Source organism: Sparus aurata, chromosome 24 (genome assembly GCF_900880675.1).
Source record: "Sparus aurata chromosome 24, fSpaAur1.1, whole genome shotgun sequence".
Lineage (NCBI taxonomy): Eukaryota > Metazoa > Chordata > Actinopteri > Spariformes > Sparidae > Sparus > Sparus aurata.
Genome location: NC_044210.1, coordinates 6,640,437 through 6,663,778, shown reverse-complemented (window position 1 = coordinate 6,663,778; position 23,342 = coordinate 6,640,437). Strand labels below are relative to the sequence as shown.

The following is a 23,342-nucleotide window of genomic DNA, read 5'->3' as shown; positions in this document are numbered from 1 at the left end:
CCAAGTAGAGATGCGGAGAGATGTGGAGCATCTAATGACTTTGGGCAGTGCCCTCTGGAGCATATGATCGGTGTGACAGATTGTACCCTGGCAGCGACATTAAGTGATTCATTAAGCTGCAGAAACACACACATGCAAAAAAATTACTAAGTCCTCGAGGGTATAAAAACTTTTTGGAGAAGGCACGCAAGGTAAACTTTGTGCAAAAAGGGGTTGACGCCTGATGAGTTCAGCGAATCCGAGCCTAGAGACATCAGATATTTCCTCCATCGCTTTGGTAATTCTGCCTTGGAATCATTTTCCTCATTGGGTTTTCATAAACAAGTCAATTAAGTGCCTATAATGACCCCTCTTTTGGGGTAATTTGTCATCGTCAAATTACGCTTGGATGCAAACACGATCACTCGGTTCCCTGTTTTCCAACATTCAGAATATTGTGCGGCATCAGATTCAAACGGTTACAGCATCTTGATCCTATTAGCCGACATGCTGCCGGGCTGAAAAAAGAAATGCCACAATTTGACATAATGCGCCTCAGAGGCGTTACATTGCAGCTGAACCACGGGCTCAGAGCAACTGGATGCGAGCTCGCGGTCACATTTAGAGGACCACTCACGGAGGGGGATGCTAAGAGAGGTTGCCATTGGTGCCATTTTGAGTTTGTTTAAAAAAAAACAACTTTTTTCTAAGCTTGCACGAACACTTTGCAGTTTTCAGACAGCTTCTGCAGACTCAGAGGTGTCAGAGAGCCTCGGCAGCCATCTCCAGAAGAGCTTTGGAGTAGATGAATCTGTGAAATATTCAGAGAGCTTTTCCCCCTGCGCGGCCCCTCTTTTTTTCCACATCCACCTGACAAACGGCTTCATTTATTGAGTTTATATGACTTCATGTATATTTTTGGCTTGTGATCGCAGCTTGATATGTGTCTTTTTTTTGGTTTGATCTCGTGCAATCTGAGTTTTCTCACATCAAGACAAACACGCTGCCACTGTACGCCCCCGCAAGCTATTTCAGGGCTTTGAGAGCGTGTTGTGAAGCCTTACTGTACGTGTGACCATAATACACTGGAGGAAAAAAAGAAAACAGGTCATGCATTTTTTTTTTTTGCCCCCCTCATATATGAATCATTTATTCATTTCTGATTTTTTGAGTGGAATGTTTTTCTTTTTTGGTCCTTTTGTGTTCAGAGATTCTTATTTAGAATTCCGGCATCATCGAAATTTAGAAAACACGTCTGCGTGATGGCAGATGACACGCACGCAGCACTCTGCCAGAAAAAAAAAACTAAAATTTAATCTCCTTGATAAATCTCAATCCTCTTTCCTTGCAGTTTGCACAGGGCCTTGCCAGGCTGAGAGGCTGCTCTCCATTATTTTATAAAGTAAGATGTTGCTGCCTTTAACCCCTGTGGCACTGCTTTATTTAAAGCTTCTTAGCGGGGCCGGCGTAACATGAACAGGCAGGTTTAGCACAGCGGAGCAAAACACACGGAGGCATTCACACGCACTGCTGTTATCCCAAAAAAACAACAACATATTAGCTCAAAGCAGATGTTGAGTAATTGCAAAAACAAAGCATGCTTTGCTCATGCCAAATGCAAACACATTGTTTTAAAGTAAGAATGATGCTAAAGTCCAAGAAGTCCAAGAACAACTGGTATCATTAAAATTCGAAATGAATCCTTTTTCAGCATTGTATTTGCACTTCAAAGTGATGACAACAGTCTAAATCTAAAAGACATACAGTCGAGCTGCGCCACATGTCACCATTTATTAATCATTCAGCCGGTAAAATATCAGAAAGCACGAGTTCCAAGAAAAGTATTTGTCCGACCAAAACAACTTCTTTCAACTCTAAAACATATTACTTTTTTTCAAATGGTTTCATTATTTCACACAGTGCCTATAGGTTAAAGCTAACCGCTAACATAAGCTAAATGCTAAGCTAAAGTATGCTGCTCTCAATTTTAGGAATCACACAGAATGTGAGAATAAAACAGGTATTTTCAGTCAACAAGTCAAAATATAAAATAAAATTGTTTGCAATGGTAATGAAACGTAAGAACACTTGACGTAAATTCCCAGTGCCAGTAAACATGTGCCGGAGCAGATTAACTCTGTGAATTCTAAAGAAAAATGACATGTCGAGTGAGACGGTATCTAGGTCAGCGTTGACCTCAGAGCAGCCGCTGGGACTGACCTCCACATGTTGACAAGTCTGGATCAGCTTCCCCATAAGCGACTCCAGCTCGTTGTTCCTCTTGATCAGGTTGCTCAGGTTGGAGTCCAGGGCTTGCTGCGGAAAGAAAAAAAAAACACACGGATGTAAGAACAACAGAGAGAGAGTGAGGAATGAAAAGGGAAAATGGATAGGACGTAAGGAGCAGTGTAGCAGAGGAGGATAAAGAACGCAACAGATTTTATTTTTTTTTTTTATCCTTCTACCCTTTAGGTTTCTCGGCTCAGCCGAGCCGAAGAAGTTGCCGGACGACCTCAGGCGCTACATCACAGCACAAAATAAAGTTGTGATACAGCTACTTTTCCAGAAACAGAAAAAACGAGCAAAATAAATGTTTGATTCCTCAGGAAAGAGAAGCCGCTTCTCTTCGCAAGCATCCCCGGGACTCCTTCCTGAAGAGCTTTTACGTACCTCCGAGCGCGGGTGGTGATACCCCTCGTCCCTGTACTGCCTCCTCATCCTGCCCCGTCCGAGCCTCAGACAGCGGATCCTACTCTAGTGTAGGATGTGACTGGGACAGCCACTCCACTGAGCACCAAGCCATGCGCAAACCCGGCCAAGCGGCAAATTAGGCATCAAAAGCTTCCCCTATGAGAGCACGCAGCAGCGCCCTCGGCTAACGAACCGGCAAACAGGTGACGGCACGTCAGCTCAGTCCCCTAACGCTCCTCCCCACTTTTTTTTCTTCCCCTGTCTTCCCTCCCTCTTTTTTTTTTTTTTTTCCTCTTTTGCTGCTTTTCATCCACCCGGGCACAAGCTGTCTCCTTTATTTCCAAGGCCGTCATATTATTGCCAAACCGAGCGTGCTTAAGCCGCTCTGACGCCACGTCTCCCGCTGTCCCGTTCCAAGCTGTGTTCCAGATGGATTTTTTAAGCTCAGACCCGCGGCGGATGCTGAGACTCCCCTGCGACGCCTCCAACGGGGGCGTGAAAGGTGTGTCGGGGTTTCAGCGAGGCCGAAACGGCAAAAGTCGAAGACAGGCGCTTGCGAAACCTGCCTCGAAAATTAAGGAGGTAAACTTGCTAGATGAGCTACATCTAGCACGATTTAGCAGCAAGATTCCGATTGTTCTGTGGCGGATTAAAAAGGAAGTTGCCCCAGAGGGAATATTGACTCAACAACAGTAAAAAAAAAAACACATAGAGATGGTGGGATTTGGTGTGGTTCTTTGTGTGTGTGCGCTGTAGTGGCACTAGGGGCTTAATGGATGGCCTTAATACGCCGATGACACACAAAAGCAAAGAGCGGCACAAAGGTCTTCCTCGGAGAGGAATGTATGACGCTGCGATCATCATCCGGAGCGAGATAAAAATAAAACCGAAACCTCGCGAAAGGATGTTGAGGGAGGATTAGGATCACAACAGCGATAAGTCAGCAGCCGCGCCACGTGCAGGTCGGGGTATGCAGCAAAAATTCATGCACGCTTAAATGCAAAAAAACCCCCAAAAAACTATCCTTGTGCTTTTCAGAACATAGAATACAGCGTGGCATGTGTACAAGGGGAACAGCAAACAGCATCTCAGGGATTTGAAGAGATCAAACCTGCTGTCACTCCCCATGCGAAAAGCTACGTTCACCCCTTGCGAGTGTGCATTCGCGGTCAGGATTGGACATGGCGGGGTCGCTATAGTATCCGCCCGCCTGCCCGTCAGGCTGATCGGCTGTCAATCACCCCGCTCCTGTTATCCTCAGTCTCAGTATCATCAGTCTCTCTCTCTCTCTCTCTCTCTCTCTGCCTATCCTCCGAGCTGAATTTTCACGCCCTTAAAAAAACAGAGAATCAGTGTCTGTGCAACCTTAATCTCTGCCCTGAACCAACGAGGCTAAGCCATGTTGATTTGATGACATTTGAGATATGCAGTGAGCCAACGGGTTCACATTCGCTCAGTACTGAGCCGCGAGGATGCGTTTTGGAAAGTGAACCAGGTGCAGAAAGAAGCCCAACATATTAAAGTATAATGTTGAAGTGAGTGTACTCGACGACTGCAATTTCAGAGGGGTAATGACTCCGCCGCATTCACCGCTAAGTCACCTTGCAGATTGGGATTTTGCATATGAAACATCGCTGAAAGTGACGCTAATGCATTTCACGCTCGTCACGCAGTGCACAAACAACACGGGCATTGAAAGTCACAAAAATAAACACGAGGGATATAAAACGCTGCAAAAAGATAGGGAGTAAAAGAGAATGAATGTAGTTTATAGTCCAGAAAGAGATAGCAAACAAAGCGACAAGAGCTCATTGTAAAGTACACTGCACTGTTAGATGAGGAGACCGGTGGGAGTGTGGTGTCATCATGAAAGTGTTAAGGGATGTGTGTGACAGTATTACATAGGCAATTTATGTGAGGAATGTGTACATGTGGGAATTTTAATCAGCATGTGAAGAAAAACATCACACACAGTATAAAGGTGTATAGTTAAGGTGTGAAAAGGTGGAAATTGTTGTGTGGAAATGTCCGTTCACCTGTGAAAAAAGCCATTCACTTGTAAGAATGTCCAGTTCACAGACTTTTACTTTCACATGTCAAAGTTTTAGTTCATATGTAATAAAAAAAATAAATAAAGAATAGACAACCACATGTGAAAATCCGTAAAAAAAAAAACTAAAACAAAACAACAAACTGAACTTCATTGGATTTCATCTGCTATGTTTTGCGTTCTAATTAAAGTTCTAATTCAAAGGTGAGAAAAGCCAATAACATGTGATTGACAGTTGACAATGTTAAAATTTTAGTTTGCAAGTAGAAATATCCACATGTCAAATTTACCATGTAAAAAGGCAAATTGCACTTGTCGTTTTCATATGAGCTTAACATGTTAAGTCACCTATAGGATTTTAGATTTAAGATATCATGGTGCCAGGTATGCAAAGATGTCAAAAATTACCTCTAGAGGACCTTCAGGAATTATCAATTACTATATAATAAAACACATGGTACTGGTTGTGATTGTAGAACTTAAACATCAGTGTTGGATGGACCCATTGTCATGACTATTCATCTAATAGTTGTTGATATATTCCAGACTCGAGCAAAGTGTTGCAACGACCAACAAACACGACCACCCTGAGAGCTAACTCTAGCTCTCAGTGATAGAAATGGTGGAAGAAGTCAAAGGTCAAAGGTCATTAATATCAAATTGTACGCAAAAAGTAGCATAAGTACTTTTTGTGGTAATTGTATATTATCAAACTTGACATTAGTAGTTCATTAAAGGGTAACTCCGCAAGTTTTGAGCATCAAAGTGTGTTTACAGATCTACTCTTGCATATGTGAAAATAGTATCAAGTATTTTGCGTATATTGCATTGTGGGTAATGTGGTCGCCAGGTTTTGAGAAAGCAGTTCACTGGTCTCAAGTAGCACTGATGGACTCGTAGTGGACAGTTTCAAAACAACTGATGAAAATAAATACATCAGAGTCTGGTGCCTACATTACCCACAATGCAACAGTGGAGGAAATGTATCAGATTACATTACGCTTCATCTGGAGCCACAAAAGGCTTTATGCTACTTATTTTTTCACATATGCAGTAGTAAGCCACAAGACCTTCAGACTTTAATGTGTTAAATTGGTGGAGTGACCCTTTAATAATGATGAATCGACGTACAAGCAGCAGTCAGTGGGTCCAGTTACAGTGCAGTTTTTTGCATTTTTCTCTAATCTTTGTTTTTTGGTGAAATCACAGGGTTGAGTCAGCGTTTTCCACAGCATCTGCTCCTAATAAGCGCAAAGCTAAAGCTCTCTTTAAATCATCCGACAGGAATCCACTCCCTGACACCGAGGCAAACTTTGCACACGCGTCATCGCCAAACATCTCCCTGTCGGCTTTGAAAGTAAAAGTTTCAAGGCCCTGTGCTTTCCGGTCTCTTCTACCGTTTCTGTCTAAACCCCATTGTCGCCAGTGCTCCGTGTGTTCATCAGCAGCTGCGAGCGAGCTGAAGTAGCCTCCGATAAGCTCCGAATTTATGCAAAGGGATCACACGTGGACTCAGCCGCGGATGGAGACGAGCAGGTAGGCGGCCGAACGGAGAACTTTCATCTTTTTTTTTTTTTTTTGTGCGAGATTTACCGTGACACTGAGCGGGATTGTGTTCCCGACGAACTGCCAGAATTTTTCGCTCCGTTCCGCGTGGAGATCACAAAGACCTCGGCGGCGAAGACACGTGCCGAGAGAACAAAGGTTGACGGCTGAACAGCGAGACAGAAATTAAAGAGGGGGAAGGCCGGAGGAAAGCGCAGCGGGAGCCGAGAGCCGTAATCACTGGATTCATCATTTGTTTGTTCGCCGCTGTGCGCGCTCAGACATCCACACTGTGTTTATCTCCCGCTCTGAAGTCATCATTGTATTGGATGTTCCGTGTTTGATGGAGGGGGGCCCTTGTTGTTGTGTTTGCTCGACACCCAAGTTTTCTTCCGGCGAGCTTCCCTCCGTAAATTGGAAACAATATGTCTGTGTATCAGTCTGAGGGAGAAAACAGAGATGAGAAAGAAAAAAAAAAAAGGAAAAGGAAAAAAGGCAAGCAAAGCCCAACAGAGAGAAAAAAAGAAACACACAGCGAGGAAGGAACATTGTAGCACACGGGGGGAAATTGGGAGAGGATGGAGAGTGTGTGATTGTGTCTGTGTTTGAGTTTGATTGGAAGACAAGAGGGCCCCCGAGCGAAAGGAACATCCAGTACAGGAGGAAAGAGAGAAGACATCGAGCGCCGCGTGATCCGCTGTAAATTCTCAAATAACGTCTTTTATTTACTCCAACTGGAGAGAGCGTCGGCTGTCTCGGAGACGGGACTCAGTTCACACCCGGGTTCAACACTCTGAGAAAACCCTGTGATACTTGATGTTACATTGTGAGTAATGATGCTTCTCTTCGATGTGTACTATGAAAGTGGTAAATATATCAGCACGACATCTTTAACGCCTTGTGATCGCTGACAAAAGCACGTATTTATCACCCACTGCTCATCTGCTGCAGAGGTTTTGATATACTACCAGTGATCACAGATATGTTTTAGATATGATATCCACAGTGCTCCTGTAAGCATGACATCAAACATGGGTTATGTGACAGTAATAAAAATGTCCACTCCCTCCATGTATATATATATTTGCGGGTTGACAAGGCCCGTACGATCTCAAATGCTCTGCCAAAAACAAACTTTTTCTTCCTGAACTATAAGAACAGAACTGCTAAATGTCCTAAATGCAAATCAAAATGTCAATGTAACACAACCAGTGTACATTTTTATCATGTTTACCTGTATATAAACATAAATCAGCATCCTTAAAGGGGGAATATGTAGTTTTGCGGGACAAATTGTAACTCAGAATTTCAATATTTACTACATTAATGAGTTGTACATGAAAGAAATGTTGTTTGTAACATTCAAAACTTGACTCGTTATCAAGGGTGGAGCCAGCGTCTTGTTTATCGGAAGGTGGATGGTTTGATTCCCCTGCTCCGCATGCCGAAGTGTCCTTGTCCTTGATACTGAATCTCAAACAGTCATCAGTGTGTGAATGTATGTACAAATTACAAAGGTAATATGCTAACCAGCTAGCCCCCAGCCCACCCTGTCTGGTATCCAGGACGGGCTAAGGGCTTCCTCTATTTGATTGGTGTGCTAGTTCAACATGTGGCCTTTAAGGGATCTTAGCTGCAGGGGCAATTTGGGGTAATTATATCAAAAACGCAACTGAACCATTAAGATTTCTTTTTAAAAAATCTCCACAGAAAGTAAGCTGACTTCTACATCACTGCAGCGAAGTAAGAAGTTCAACCACTGGAGGTCAGACAAACACGGTTTTTGGCGGGCACCGTCCTTTTATAAACCACTTTAACACGAGTTTGTCAAAGTCAAGGTTGAAATTTAAAGGTGAGAAGTTGTCAACTTAATAGCGCGGGACTATATAAAGGACAGGAAGGAGGAGAATAAGTGTATTCCTGATATAAAAGATGAACGAGACAGCTGGAGGACATAAAGGTAAATATTGTGCTTATCTCCGAGGCGGTGAATCAAGTGTTGTGTTTTGTGTCCGTTCATATTTTACTGCGCCCGTTGGCACTTGACAACCACAAAGTATGTTGCCTCAACGCTAAAGGGGCAGCTGATTAAACCACAACAAACCTGTGATTTAAAACTAAAGCTGCACACACACACACACTCACACAGCAGTACCTATCTTTTATCCTCAAGGTTCTCTCTCCTCAGACCCGCAGCCAAGGACTTTAAAAGCTATTTCCAGCTGCCTTCTCAGTCAATTTCCTGTGACGGGGGTAATTTTATCTCCGAAAAAAGGATGGGTGTACCCACAATAACCTCCACGGCTCTTATCAGACGCACCACCGCTGCCACTGTAAAAAGGAAACCATTCCAATCATCTGATATTCGTTTTTTTTTTTTTCTCCCCCACCCTACGCCAGGTTGGGGGGGGGGGAAGATATCTCCAATTGCAGCAGATCAGGGCAAAAAGTGATATGCGTGAAATGGTCCGCAAAATATGACCAAAATAGTTTCAGCTTGTCAGATTTCGCAAAAGAATGAAAGAAAACACATATCTGAGTGGGGGAAGACAAAAAAAAAGGGACCGGATGTAACATCTTAAGTATTTCAAGTTTTAACCATTTGGGGCTACCTGACAAGGGGCTTTCGTGCCTCCTCCTCTTTCCTAGAACTTCTCCTGAACTTTTCTGTCGTCATGAATTAAAAATCAGATGTGCTGTTGAGCATAAATATTGCAAGGCGGCGGAGTTAGTTTCCCGCGCTAATTAGCTTGGATCGAGACCTCAGCTTTCTTTCTCGTCTTGTTCCTGTCACTAGTTTGAAGCGCCGACAAAACTTTGCCTCTTAAAAGCCTCGACGCGACAGGGAACGGCTATAAATTAACTGTTCCGCGATCGTAATCGAAGACGTGATTACTGTTTCTGTCAGGACTCGTTTGCCGATGCGCCGCGCGGGTTAACCGCACGCTGTTCACAGTGCGTGTGCCACGAGATGCTGCCACGCGCGGATAAAAGCAACGAGAAGGAGGAAAAAAAAGAAGACTGTTTACAGAAGTGCATTAAGGTTAAGTGAACTGACAAGCGCAGAACTCAGCCTTCTACATTGAAGCAGAGTTTAGCCTGAGGCCGAGATGTATTTAAAGCCTCGCTGTTGCCGAAGAAGCAAAACAAGTCAGGCAGCAGTGGGGTACCAGGTTTTTCAAACATGGCGGCACTGTGGGGGGCGTGATCCTTCCCTATAGGTGTGGTATTTAAGAATAGGCCAACTGTTTTCTATAAATATGGGCCAGCATATTACTAGAGTAACCACTAACTGCTGCTAACCGTAGCTGCCATTTGCTTCAGTGGTTAGCCCAGTTCACGGTGCAGCTAGTCGTCGGGACTCTGAGTTTGGCGTTTTAGCAGAACCGGGGCAGCATTGGTGTTTTAACTGCTAGCTGGTTAGCATTCTAACTTCTGCAACACAATACACATGTCATCATAAGGTTCAAACTTATGACAATGTTATTTCTTAACATTCTGTTGATCATTTTAGCTGTTTTATAAACTTTAACTAAAACTCTCACATGTAGCACCTTTAAGGTAATCGCTTCATGGTTATTTGTGACTTTGACGAAGGCTCAGTCAAAGCAGAACACCAGACAGCAGAGATGATGAAACCCCCCTGCAAATATATGAAAGAAATTGAACATGATGTTAATGTCATCACGATGCTCTAAAGAGAGACAATTATTAATGTCAGATAAAGACAAAAAAAACCTTCCCTTTAATGGTGTCTCTCAGCTCAGGGCTAACGGGGTCTTAACCCACGGTTTGTATCAGACTCACATCGTGTGCCAGCTGGCTTGGCGTGAGGGTTTTCAGAACTTAACAGGTGGTCAAATCCCCCCGTAACTTTTGGCAGAGAGGTCACATTTGTTTTCTGTGTGTGAGAAATGGGGGGCAGTCTGGGTTTATCTTCAGATTCGTGTCAGGGCAGAGGGCAGATATGGGGTCTCTAGTGTGGGCAGACATGCAATGCCTGGTTTTGCATGCGTCTGTGTGAATGCTCAAAAGTTATGAAGCAGCCATGCATGCTTATCTTTCCCATCTGTCCTCATGAGGTACAGGGACTTGTGTCAGATGGCAGCATGTGATTTATTTATGTCAAGCAAAACTTCAGTTATTCAACAAGTCCATTGCACTGAGTGTCAGAATGCATATTTATGAACGTTACACGTATAATTAATATTTTAATCTACACTATGGTTTGGTTTGGCTTAAGCAATGAAAAGGAAAGATGGTCAAGATTTAGTTTGTTTAAGGGAGTAAAAAATTATTAAATATATTTAAATCAGTACAATAAATGAATCTATAAACTGGTATATTTGAAGTCATGATATCAAAGTAGCTCAAATAGCTAAGCAGCTAAATCATACAAAGTCAACCGCTTAATATGACCCATATTAATGTTTATTGTTGGGCAGTGACCTCTAGTGGCCATAGTAATTATTACTTATTATTAAACTGTGACCATATGGTAAAGGTCCAGCTGGTTGCTGTATGTAGCTACAGTTATTTCGTTTTAGCAGTCATTGGCAATCAACTTGTTCAGTTGATTTAAAGGTGCAATACGTGACAATTGGCCAGCTGTCAAATTCATATTGCAAACAAACAGGGGGAAGCATGTAACCAGAGTAACTGCTAACAGCTGTCAACTATAAGAAAGCTCAGCTAACCGCGCAGTTAGCGGTCATATTAGCTCATAGCCCCAGGAAATGTTTTGTGTACTATCGGACTGTCTCCCCTCTACGAAGTGGATAGAGGCTAGCTGGTTAGCATGCTAACTTCAGCAAAACTCTTAGAAGTCTTTGACGTAATGTTAAAACACATTTTTGTTTACATTCCATTGATAATTTTAGTTTGTTGTTGAAAAATGTCAATTAAAATTCTTCCATACTGCACCTTTAAATATGAGAATGTGTTGAGTCAAAAGCACAAACCTGCTACCTCTCTTATCTAGTAAGCTTAAGCAAGAGTTTAGCTGGGTTTCTCCATCATGACTGGATTTAGCTGTTACCTTATTTGGTTAATAAGAAATTTAAGATGTCAGGTCATCCTGAAGTCAGTGAGTGAATTTAGTTTTAGCTTAAGCTATGGCCAGCTGTGGCTATCTCCAAGGAAATGCAAGAATTTCAGTTGACAATATTCAAAAAGTGGCTAAAATTATCAGCAGAATGTGAGGAATGTTTATGTTGTGTCTAACTACTGTTATGTTATTAGCATGCTAACCAGCTAGCCCCGACCCAACCAGATTTAACATTCCTGTGCTAGTGATGTAAACAGCAACAGTCCACTGGGCCTCCAAGCTCCCACTCTGGACCACCACGGCTTAACGAGCTAACTAGCTAACGGCAGCTACTAATGGATGTAATAGATATTTTATAATCATCAATTTTTAACTTTTCCCTGCGGTTCATGTGGACGCTCCCCAAAAATGTCAACAACCAATGCTTTATTCAGCGACATGTCCTATGTTCAGCCGCTCAAGCTGTTAAGGGGCCAACTTGAGACAAGCGTGTTCACGGAGTCCTCAGGCAATTCATTAAAATTCAAACTCGTACGGTGAAACAAAGGGTGAACGTTTGCACCTGCACTTCACACGTGTTCCATCTCGTGCGCCCTCTAAAGCTGACATGAATTCTACTTGTAATATTCAGGGGTCATATCACACACACGTGGTCCGTGAAGAGACTCCAGGGGTGTCATGTTGCGCTTTGTTATAAGTTGCATGTCAATGTTTTGCGACTCGCGGGCATGTCACCGCAAGGGTAAATCTGCTTTTGCTTAGTTTTTTTTTTTTTTTTTTGTTGGTGATATGGCAGATAATTAGCCCGTGTGATCACTGCTGGGCGCGCTGACCTGTGATGTGCCGCGCTCTCGCCGCGGATGAATGGACGGAGAAGGAGGAGGGGGGCAGACGGAGAAGCATGATAATTAGATGAAGCGCTGACCTGTAGCTTCCCTGCTAATTACTCTCCTCTCTGCTTAAATCTGCTGAAACACGCAAGATGAGAAGGTACGGACAGACGCAAGCGGCAGCTGCGATGACTAAGGGCATCGAGCCCGTCATTGGGGGGGAACGGCTTTAAAAATAGAGGACGCCAGCCAGCAGAGGGCCCGTAATGATAGAGGGGACGGTGCTTTAGTGGTTTCGTGCTGATTTAAGTTTATCCCACTGAAATAATGATCACTGTGAGGGGTGTTTCAGCGCAGACACTGAAAATAGATGGTTATAATCATTGACTTTTTATTCTTTCGAAGGTTTTGGATGTTAAGACATGAGTGTTTTATTACTCAAGGACACATTATGCTCTTTGAAACCGAGTCTAAGAGGAGAATCTTATTACGGAGCTCTAAAGTTTCAGTTATTAGAGAATCAGTGCCTTTCCCTGTGGTTACCGCAACTTGGAATTAGTTGGTGTGATTCAGTTTCTTCCATTATATCACCAAAGGCATGCCTTCCTCTCTGAGGGCGCATTATAAACTATTTCACACTTGAACACGTGTTCCAAAGTGCTGGTGGAGGAGAAAAAGACTTGTTTTTCATAGGAGCCGCACCAGGACTTTTCATTTAAAGACTCCTAGAAAGGCTGAGGAAAAACTCTCCGGGCGAGCGTGCAGGAGGCTCAAAGTGCCCCCCGGGTGAATGACGCTTTGGAAAAAAGCAGGGTGTGCTTTCACGCTCGTTGTTCCTGCGAGAAAATTGGTAACATGCGACTCATTTGCGGTCAAAAAGAGTTAATCGATGCTCTGTCCGAAAACTTCTGACTTCGTTTGCACCCAAATGCTGAAGGTTGGCCCCGGTACACCTGCATCTGCTGCGTGTTAGGTGTTACATAACTGCCGCCAAGGGACACGAGTGTGCATATTACCCTTTGCCAGCCAGCTTACAATGTCTGCTTTGTAAACTTTGTATTGATTTTTTTAAATTCTTGAGACCAATTTTAAAAGGCATGACCTTGCTCCAAAAGTATTCTCATTGATTGGCTGACCCTGTGCCCACTCAGATCCATGAATGGTGCTGCACTAGTTATTATCTCGGCTGGTCAACAAGGGCAACCGGGGTGATAACAAGTTTCTCTGGATTAAATTAATATGCAGATGTTGTCAGCCTGGATTAAATGTTGCCGTTCACGTCTCTGCAAACCACTGATATGTTCACATTTGAATATGTCATAGGCTATTTCTCATTTAACATTCACATTACATGTTTATGACCTGACTTTTGATGTCGGGAGGTGTAGAGGATAGTCGTGGAGTTACAGTAAATAAGGCTAACGAGCCAGTGACCACTGTTCGAGACTGTGTTTCAACATTTGTAAGTGTGACACGACTGGATAATTTTACGAGGACCACGGGACAATTCGTTAAGGAGAACGCTCCAACGCCGTCTTGCTGAGACGCTCCGAAAGTGTGTGTGGACCAACTAACCTAACCGAATTTCCATCGGCATTGGGGTTAGTAGATAACTGTCTTTTCACTTTTGGGTGAACGTATCCTTTAATTCATAAAAATACATTAAGGTCACGTGGAATACGACTGATAAGTCCCCAAACTTCACATATGTACATCTCCGAACAATGGAGCCGCCCATTGAGGAGAGCGCTACATCATTCGAGGGCAGATTACACGACGATTAGAGGAGCAGCATCCGGTGGACATCCTGAGGAACAATTGATTCCGCATGAGCTCCGGGGTAACACACACAAACATCTACATGCGCACTGTGACGCCGCCTCTATGGCCATTACCAGCACACTCTAATAGCCACGCTCAATTACGCACACCTACGCCCGGCAGGCAATTGCCGCTTGTTAACCTGCAACCTCGCTGAAGACACCATGCCTCGTCGGTAATGACACTCGGCGTATTCACTCCGTGTGCATGCCTCTGAATACCCTCCTGGCACACTTGCATGGTGTAGTGATTATGCTAATTGCTTAATTATTCAACGGAGATAATAAGTCAGCGTGAGATGATACAATCGCACTTGATAATTGAGTTAGATACCTGGGTAAGGATAATGGGGACATTTCCTACAGCAGGGCGGCATGAAATTAATGTTTAAAATTCATTATATGTGTTAGATAAATAATGGAGGGGATCTGTAACCTTGACACATCGGTCGTTAAGGGCTGCAGGTTAATTAGAGCTCAGTTTGGGATAAAAATTTATGTATTCCCAAAAAAAAAAAAAAAAAAAAAGTTAAATCATTCACAGAGGCAAATGTAAAGGAAATAGCAGAAAATGAGAAGAGAAATTAAAGGTGCACTATGTAGTTTTGGGGTGTGTGTGCCTACCTTGAGTTTTTCATAGCGGTCGCTCAGTGCCGCCACCTGGTGGTCTCTGTGCCTTCCGACCAGTTTGCACAGCGAGCAGATGAGCTGGTCATCAGTGACACAGTACATGTTCACCTTCTCCTCGTCGTGCTCCAGGCACTGGAGCCCTCTGAGGTGGGAGTCCGGCATGGGCTCGATGAGCCGGTGGCCCGTGAACGGCTTCTTGTTGGGGTGAGTCGCCCGGAGGCACTCCTCGCAGTACGACACCTCGCACGTCACGCAAGTCTTGACGGCGTCCTGCGGCGGGTCCTGCTCGCAGAACTGGCACTGGACCGGCTCGGGAGGCGTACCTGGGCTGGACATGGCGGCGCTGACGGGGACCAGCGCCAATCGGTTGCTCCCTTCCTCGCCGGGAGAGTTGGGCCCGCTGTGGGGCGCGGGCAGCGGCAGGGGGAGAGGCAGCCCTGCTGAAGATGAGGCCCGCTGAACTCTGTCGATAATATTCTGTAAGGTCACGTTTCTCTTAAGTCCCTCTAATCCACGCTCAGGACTCAGGGAAATGACATATCTACAGGTGGGGCACTGGAAGGCGCCGATGCTCTGAACGGATTCGTTGGTCGCGCAGTGGGAGATAAGGATGCGGTGGGCGCAGCCGAAGCACAGGCTGTGGGCGCAGGGGAGCAGCAGTGGGTCTTCAAACAGCTCCAGGCAGATTGGGCAGGTCAGCTCTGACTCCAGAGTGTCCATTCTGCTCAGAGGAGGCCAGGCGGGACCAGGCGCAGCGTCAGCGAAATCCGGAAGAGCCGCTCAGCCGTCTGTAGGCCGACAGACAGAGAGATAGATGGAGGGAGGCACAAAGGGAGGGAGAGAAAAGGGGGAAAGAAAGCAGAGGGATTTGTGAATAAATGGTGTGAAACGGCTTACTTCTTACTGCTTTCTTGGGAGGGCTTATATCTCAATGGGGCAAACCGCTGAGTGGACTTAAAGAATGGCAGAGTGTTAAGTGGTCCGCGTGAAAACGGAAAATGAGGGAAAATTGATGCCTCCACAGACTGGACAAACTTTAAAAAGTTCAGACTGCTTCATCATCAGACATTTAGATCTTTAAAAAAGCGGCCACAACAATGAAGAACAGACTAAAACACGGCAGAAGATAACCACCGACGACTCGGGGCACAATGCCGAGTATTGAACGCGATATCTGCACCAAAAGCAGCAAATCTATTAAACAAACATGATTCAAGAGCCAAAATACAAACTGTCATCCTTTGTCTATAGGTTCAGCAACGAGAACGCCATCGGAGGAAGACAACAAATCTTTTCAACGCCCGCGGCGAAACAGAAAGAAATTTACAAGGAAGATGAAAACTATTGACAGCCCAGAGGAAGTGGAAGACGAGCAGCGCCGAAGGCCAAACACGCAGCTCCTCCTCAATTACCCCGTGGCTTTTTCGTTTCAACCACATGTTACAAACATGCTGCTGACCCACTTTTGCCCTCTCATCATTCTAATCGTCGCTGGCTCTGCGGTCGCTAACTGCTGCTTCGGTTCAGACCGAGCTTGGATTGACAAGATTGATGTTTTTCGCGGCAGATTCTGAAACCTCAAACGTCAGTCCTCAAGAGTCCTATTAGCTCTGCCGCATAGTACATTTACTGACTGGAGGCAACATTATATTACTTATCTACATCATAATAACAGCTTCAAAATCATGTTGATGGTATCATGGTGTCTCTGTCTCAGCCCATTCATACTATATACTGTATCCACGTAAATATATGTATAGTTTACATATATTTGATTTTATTATTATCTTCAGAATGTGATTTTTTTTTTTTTTTGACATTTATCTACTCTGTGTGGCAGAGATATCTAGTGAAGTTAGCATGCTAATGACCTAACCCTGTCCAAAAGCTCCTGTGCTAACATTTCAACACTTCCCCCAGTTCCCCAGGCTCCCAGTCTTGACCGCTAGCTGCACGGCTAACTGGGCTAACAAGCTAACAGATCCCTACAATAAGCAGAAGTTAGCTTGCGATGTGCTGCCCCCTATTTGGTTGGAGGCGGCCAATTCTTCTTTGCACTAATTACTCTCTGTTATGGATTTAATTGCATGTGAGCGGTGAAATAACTGCTAACTAGTGGTGTTTAATGGCGTGTCCTTGATGTTGCTGACTGTGTTTCACTCTTGTGTAGACCTGGCTAAAAGTTTCTTTTTTTTTGTTTTTTTCACGACAGCAAAGAACTGTCTAGCACGCTGTCAAAACCAAAACGAAACTCGATAATTTATGTCAAGCTTGAAGAGAAAACACTTTTAATTGACTAGTCTGAACACTCAGCGCAGGTGTGGCCGACACGTGGTGCGGTGGCGGCGGTGGCGGCGGTGGCTGCACAGCTGCGGCTAATTGGTAATTAGTATGTGCTCGTCTGTCTATCCCTGCAGAGGAGCTGAAGCCTGATTTCCGTCTGACCCTGCGTGCTGCCAGCGTGACTCCCGGTTAAACAAAGGAGGAGAAGTGGCGGCTGCTGGTTGTCGGGTTTGAGTCGTGACAGCGAGCTTGTCAGACACACAGGTGATTTTAAAGGGGCGCTGTGTGGTCTTGGAGAAGGAATTCAAACTCAGAAATGTTTATTTTTTTCCCCATAACTAAATAAAGAAGCTGTTCTCAAAAGAAGATAAGGTTTAAAGCTAGAAAGGTGGCAGGGTCCGCCGTATCCAAACAAAGTAAAACAGCATTAAATTGTGTAGTTCTTTAAGATCAGCTTGTGCAGTCAGGAAAACAAAGAGAGTGTGTTTAGGCGTAAGTGGTTGGTCAATGAAGAACCCTCTAAACTTCTTCCACAAAACTACATAGTGCACCTTTAATTTCCCCAAAACAACATCCAGCAGTCAGTGTTTTTTTTTTTTTACCAGATTTCCTTGTTATCGCAGCCATGATGAGGTTAGAAGATATTTAAGTGGGGGTTTTCTGTTTTTGCTTAATTGTTTCTTTAATAAAGAAATCTGTCTGGAAATATAAAAACTGAGCGCAATAAAGATGTCAGTAAGCTGATGAACAACTGCGGCTGGGATCTTGATTGCCTCGCTCTCAATCGATTTCATCAGCCCGTCCGAAAGTTGACTCCGACTCTGCGTATATCTCGGCTATGCTTTGTCTTTCTTCCTTTCTTTCTTTATGATTTCTCAGCTACTGACAAAAGAAAAAAGGCGAGGAATCCATTCATCAAAAAAAAAAATGTATTGAAATTAAGTTTTTTCTGTGGTTCCATTGAAGTGAAATCTAAAGATTAGCAATCTAATTAATGCTGATTCTAGCAACGACCTCATAAGAATGACGATGGCAAAGGACGTAATGCTTCCCGAGTGGAATGCGTGCAGGGCCGAGGCAGGAGAGGCAGCCACTCTAAACCCCTCAGTGCAGCAGATGTCACTGTTTACTGGGCTTAAAGGCCTGTGTGCATCTGAGTGGACCACCACGCTCGCACTATCTCTCCCATTCGTCCGTGTCTATATATGGTTTGCCTTCATCCTCTGCAAAAAAGACAGAAAAGGGGGGGAGATAAACTAAGTTGGACTTGATATCCGAGGCCAGATAGGAGGAATTTGCACGGCGGGAGGAGGGGGGGAGGGAATGTTGTGCGTAAATGACATTTCTGGGTTTAAGACTGAAAATTCTAAACTTATGAGAGTCGAGCAATTTTGATCTCTCATTTCAAAAGGAGGAATTCAAAGCCTGATTTCAAATGCAGCAAATACGGGAGGATATAAAGCCGAGAGAGAAGGGGGACAGGGATTGCGTGGGTAGCTGGTTCAGCAATCACACGCTTCGAATGAAATGAAAGTGTCGCCGTGTTTGAAGGGACTTTAAACGCCACAAATCCTCAGAAATGCACACAAACAGTCAACATTTTTATGCTTGTGTGCGCCCCGACATGTCCCTCCACATCGATACACACACATATTCAAACACGCACAGCGGTTCCCTTCAGAGCCTCCCTCAGGTGTTTGTGTTTGAGAGATATTTTGTCGGTGAAGGCTGAGGCTTGTCGACAGTCTGGTAAAACTCGGAGAACATGTGTTGAATTCAGTAACTCACAACGCTCTTGGACCTTTGGTCAGTTTGCTGGACAAACTGTCTGTATTCTCATTTTATTCATTACAACACTTTATATCAACCATCTTTATTAATATTAAAGGAGCTGTTATCAGAGGAAAATAAGGTTTGAAGCTAGAAAGGTGGCAGGGTCCGCCAAATATAAACAAAGTCAGTTTGTTTATTCAATTTATTCAGTCATGAAAACAAAAAGAGTTTGTTTATCAAGTTTGTCTTCCCTAAAACTACATACTGCCCCTTTAAACCCACAACTAATCAACTGTAGCGGTTGTTAGCTTGTTAGCTAAGTTAGCCAAGGCTCTGCAGTCCCGAGCTTGCACTTGCACTGTACTATCAGACTGTTGCATGTTAAGGTACAAGGTGGTACTCGACAGGAAAGGTTGACGCTAGCTGGCTAACATGCTAACTTCAGAGGATATATCTGGATGGATGTCTTTGACATCACATCAAAACGGTCATTTCTTCACATTCTGCTGATAATATGAGTTAGAAATATACGTAAAAACCCAGTAGTGCACATACTGCCGTCAAAGGCCCAACAGCCCCCTTTAATCCAATCGTGCCTAATTGATACAAAACTTTGTAGGCTTATATAACTATAACTATATATTTTTAATCCACCAACTGCTTAACCATAATTTAAGTTTATGATCAGCATCTAATTGTACTCATTCACAAATAACAGCCACCTCAATACGCCTGACTATTTTCATCAAGATCCGTACATTGTTCCTTGAGAAATTAACAGAGATGTAGAACAATGACCCATCTCGCAAGATTCCTTGGAGTATCCATAGCAGCGCCAAAAGTTAATAGGGTCTATTCTGGGCCGAGAGGCATCCTCAATCCAAGTTTTGTGGAAATTCGTGCAGCGCTTTTTGTACAAGCCCGGTAACAAACCAACCAACAACTGGACATGGGTGAAAACATAAACTCACTGGTGGAGGTAAGTGTTTCTGGTTTATATTTGCAGGCATCATCGCTGACAACAATCGAATGAGGGTGCTGACAACGCTGTGACTTTTCCTTTGGGATGATAAACGCTCTCCAGTTCAAGACCTTTCACTCATTCATGTGTCTACTGCTGATTACAAACTGAACATTCCGTGCACATCCTTCAGCTCTCACAAATGTCGGTTGCATAAGCATTTCAAACTCTGCCGTATCTTGTCTGGCACCTGCGTATTATTTTGGGTGTCTCATCATGCGTGAGATAAACAAAAAGGGGGAAAAGCGTCTCCATAGCACCACTAGAGCTCCGTCTAACACAACGGAGAAGCGTTTAGGCTGTGCGTGATTAATCACCAGGAACAAATCTTTCAGACGTCTTACTCATTTTGTACCCCGGCTCTCAAGAATGCAGATGCGCTAGCAAACAACACACGGACACAAAAAGTCAGGGCTTAAAAGCTGCCAAATGGAATCAAATGGTCCTTAAAGCTGCGCTAATCGATACTTTACACAAACAAAAGATCATGGGGGCTTTGTATAATGTTAAAAGGGCTGAATTATCCCCCAACTTTGCAGTTCCCGCTCAGATTAATCAGCTAAAGAGCTTTTTAATTCATTCAATAGATGGTCCGGACCAAAAAACACAGCTGAAGAAGGCGAGTATTGGACTTCCATTTGTTGGTGTGCCAGGCACAAGACTCCAAATGAATGCTAATGATGCTTTGTAAACGGGCAACTGCTAGCGTTGTGTTTTTTTAAGCTTGTTTTACTGCCGCCTTGTTGCCAGAAATCAATTAATGCAGCTTTAAGCGTGATGAAACTGATATTAACATGCTCGGTAAATGCTGGCGCGGTATTGCACCCGCGCCAGGGCTAGAGTTAATGTCGCTCAGTGGGGGAACCGGAGTTAAATTACAACAAGTTTAATAAGGCTATAATCTTACATAACACATGGCAACACCCCGTTTTAACTTCCTGCTCCAGAGTGTGCCTCATTTATGCTTCCAGCCCACTGATCCCATTTGGTCAACGTCCACAGCCAGATCACGCGTGCCGTACACTGGATGGCAGATTTGAGTCATAAAGAGTCCAAGGGAAATTTCATGCAGTCCACAAACAGCATTTTTACAGAGGCAGAGAAAAAAAGTTCCCTACAGAGCCGGGGGAAAGTTCGACACTGATGGAGCTCTGACAGGGAGGGAAGCCTGAGGTAAAAGAGAATAAATTCACCATCGCAAAAAAAAAAAACTAAATCTGTGCCGGGAAAAACAGACACGGGCAGTCAGGCAGACCCGAATCGGCAGGTGAGACAGGCTGAAGTGCCTCTCAGCACACCATAGGTGACACTGTTGAACCGCGCATGGCAGAAAAACAGGAGGAGGACGAGTGTTAGCGAGGGGGAAGAGGAGCACAGAGAGTCAAGGGGGGGGGGGGGGGAAGAGAGGAGAGGAATGCGAGGAGGAGGAAAAAAAGGGCATTCAGGCTGGAGGGGCAGATTTGGTGAAAAAATCCAAGCCGAGTTGTTTATTTTTCCCACCGTCGCCGTGCGCTTCATGACTGTCAGAGCTGCCAGCGCGTGTGAGAAAAGGCTTCTGGCGCCACTGAGACGTCAGTACCAATGCTCTTCAGTGGGGGGCAATACAAAGCTGAATGAGAAAGCGAGAGAGTCCTCCACTCTCTCACTCCTTCCTTCCCCCTGCAGCATGAGAGATATGAATGCTTCTCACAGAGCAGTAGGAAAAGATTCCATGTTTTTTTCTGTCCACATTCTGGCTGATTCCTTAGATTTTTGTCTATTTTCTTGTCACGCACTCGAAAAGCGCGGACACCGAAAGTGCAGCCGCGGTGGTCGGGGGCATTTCATGTCATTACAAAATTGCAGGTTATTTTGCGGAATCGGTCTCGGAGCAAAATGTGTTTTGCCTTCTCTCCCTCGAGCTTGGTAAAAATCCGCTCCAAGAAATGCTCCCTCTCTGGAGCACAACAGCCAAAAGGAATCAACATAGCTAGAGGATGTTTAACCAAAAAGTACACGTCCATTTTAAATTTGACCTACCCTTCACTCCAAACAAAATATGTCCTCCTCTACCTCTATATTTAGTATTTTGTTAACTTGTTTCTCCTTGCTTCCTTCATTTTACACTCCTCCAATGCATCCAATTACATTTTAATTGGTGTTATGCAACATGAAAGTAAATTAGAGCCATGCTGATCTGGCTCGGTTGAAGGCTGCTGCTTGCTTGGTGCTCGCGTACAGTCCAAGTTGATAGGCCGCGTTTCCCAGGTGTGGAACTTTTGATATGAAGATGCCCACCGGTGTGTTATTTATGTGGCATGGAGGAACTCACAAACTCTCATTTCCTCATACAAGCCCGTGTTGCCAGATGACCAATTTCAAGGTCAAAGGTCACATCATTACCTTAATTCATTAGTTTGTTCATTCACAACAGCCAATATCTACTGTGGAGTACATCTCCCCCTGTGTGAGGAAGCTGTAGAGCTGTTTCCTGCTCTTTAGGAAAGAGTTTACACTCCAGCAGCACACACCAGTGGATATGACTTTTTTCCTTCAGTCTCTTAGCATGACATCATGCCTGGAGACATCAGGTGCCTATTACAGGTGTCTTGCTTCCCAAATAGTCGGCCTGAAACTTAAAAGAACCAGACGAGGTGGAAAAGTATACGGCGGGATCGGTCGTCAGTGAGCTCCTGAGGATGTAATTGAGGACCGTCTGCACCTACTCATTTTGAAAGAGCTTGTGGAAGAGGAAACTCCCGCATGTGGTCCTGCTCTGCTGCAGTCCAGCCAAAAAGTCAAATTATCTACAGCCTTATTTTAGCCAAGTTGACTTTCACAGTGTGTTAAGTAGGATCTGAAACCAATTACCCAAAAGGAAATCTAAGGAAAATCTGACATAAGGAACCCTGAGATCTATTTTTGAGCCTGTCGCCCACTCTGAGTTTGTTTTCTGATCACCTCTCGCCACTTTCACACGGACTAAATCAGGCAATGGCTTTTTCAAGGGCACAAAACGAAGTAATAATTCTATTTGCTTGTAATTAAAAGAAAACAAATAGAGAAAGATACTTCATATTTGCTTGACTTCAAAAATGTGAGCCTCTGAACACGGCCGTAATCCCTGTAACCACACATAGATAACAACATAACATTCAACAGGTATGTTACGTTTCTGTACGGAAGCCAAGAACGGACAATCTTGAAATCATTTTTTCATAGATTATTTTGAGATTACAAATGAATTATTTCATTATCTTGAAATTAAACGCACATATTATTCTGTTAACCAGTTAATTTATCTTGTTATTTTGAGCACACACAGACAGATTTCCTGAGATACTGAGATCATTTAACCAGACAAAAATAACTAAATATAATGTAAACTTTTTAAATTACACTTCATAAGAGCAGACCATGCAACACGCACACCGCTCTGTGGGGTGGGTTTTGTTGGTTTCAAAGCATTATTAACTTTTTATTTACTTTGACATTTGACATGATTTAAAAGTAAGAAGAAGAAACAACCTTTTGGGGTTTTTTTTGTGATATCGCATTATTATTACACAGAGCTTTGATTTTTTCAAAATGAAAAAATAAGTAAAAAATAATAATACATTAATTAATTAATCACATCATAAATTACAATATATAAATATAATGTATATTGTTTTATTATATTATAAATAAAAAA

At 43.7% G+C, this 23,342-nt stretch overlaps 1 protein-coding gene across 3 annotated transcripts in view; it reads right to left on the bottom strand.

Moving 5' to 3' along the window:
• Nucleotides 1–23,342, bottom strand: part of LOC115577166 (E3 ubiquitin-protein ligase Midline-1-like) — a 70,542-nt gene that overhangs the window by 15,141 nt on the left and 32,059 nt on the right. For all 3 annotated transcript variants that reach the window (XM_030410049.1, XM_030410048.1, XM_030410047.1), the window contains 2 exons: nt 14,587–15,380; nt 2,200–2,295 (listed from right to left, as the gene is read on the bottom strand). In XM_030410049.1, the coding sequence (XP_030265909.1) occupies nt 2,200–2,295; nt 14,587–15,312 (822 nt within the window). In that variant the 5' untranslated portion in view covers nt 15,313–15,380. The remainder of the gene's footprint in view (nt 1–2,199; nt 2,296–14,586; nt 15,381–23,342) is intronic.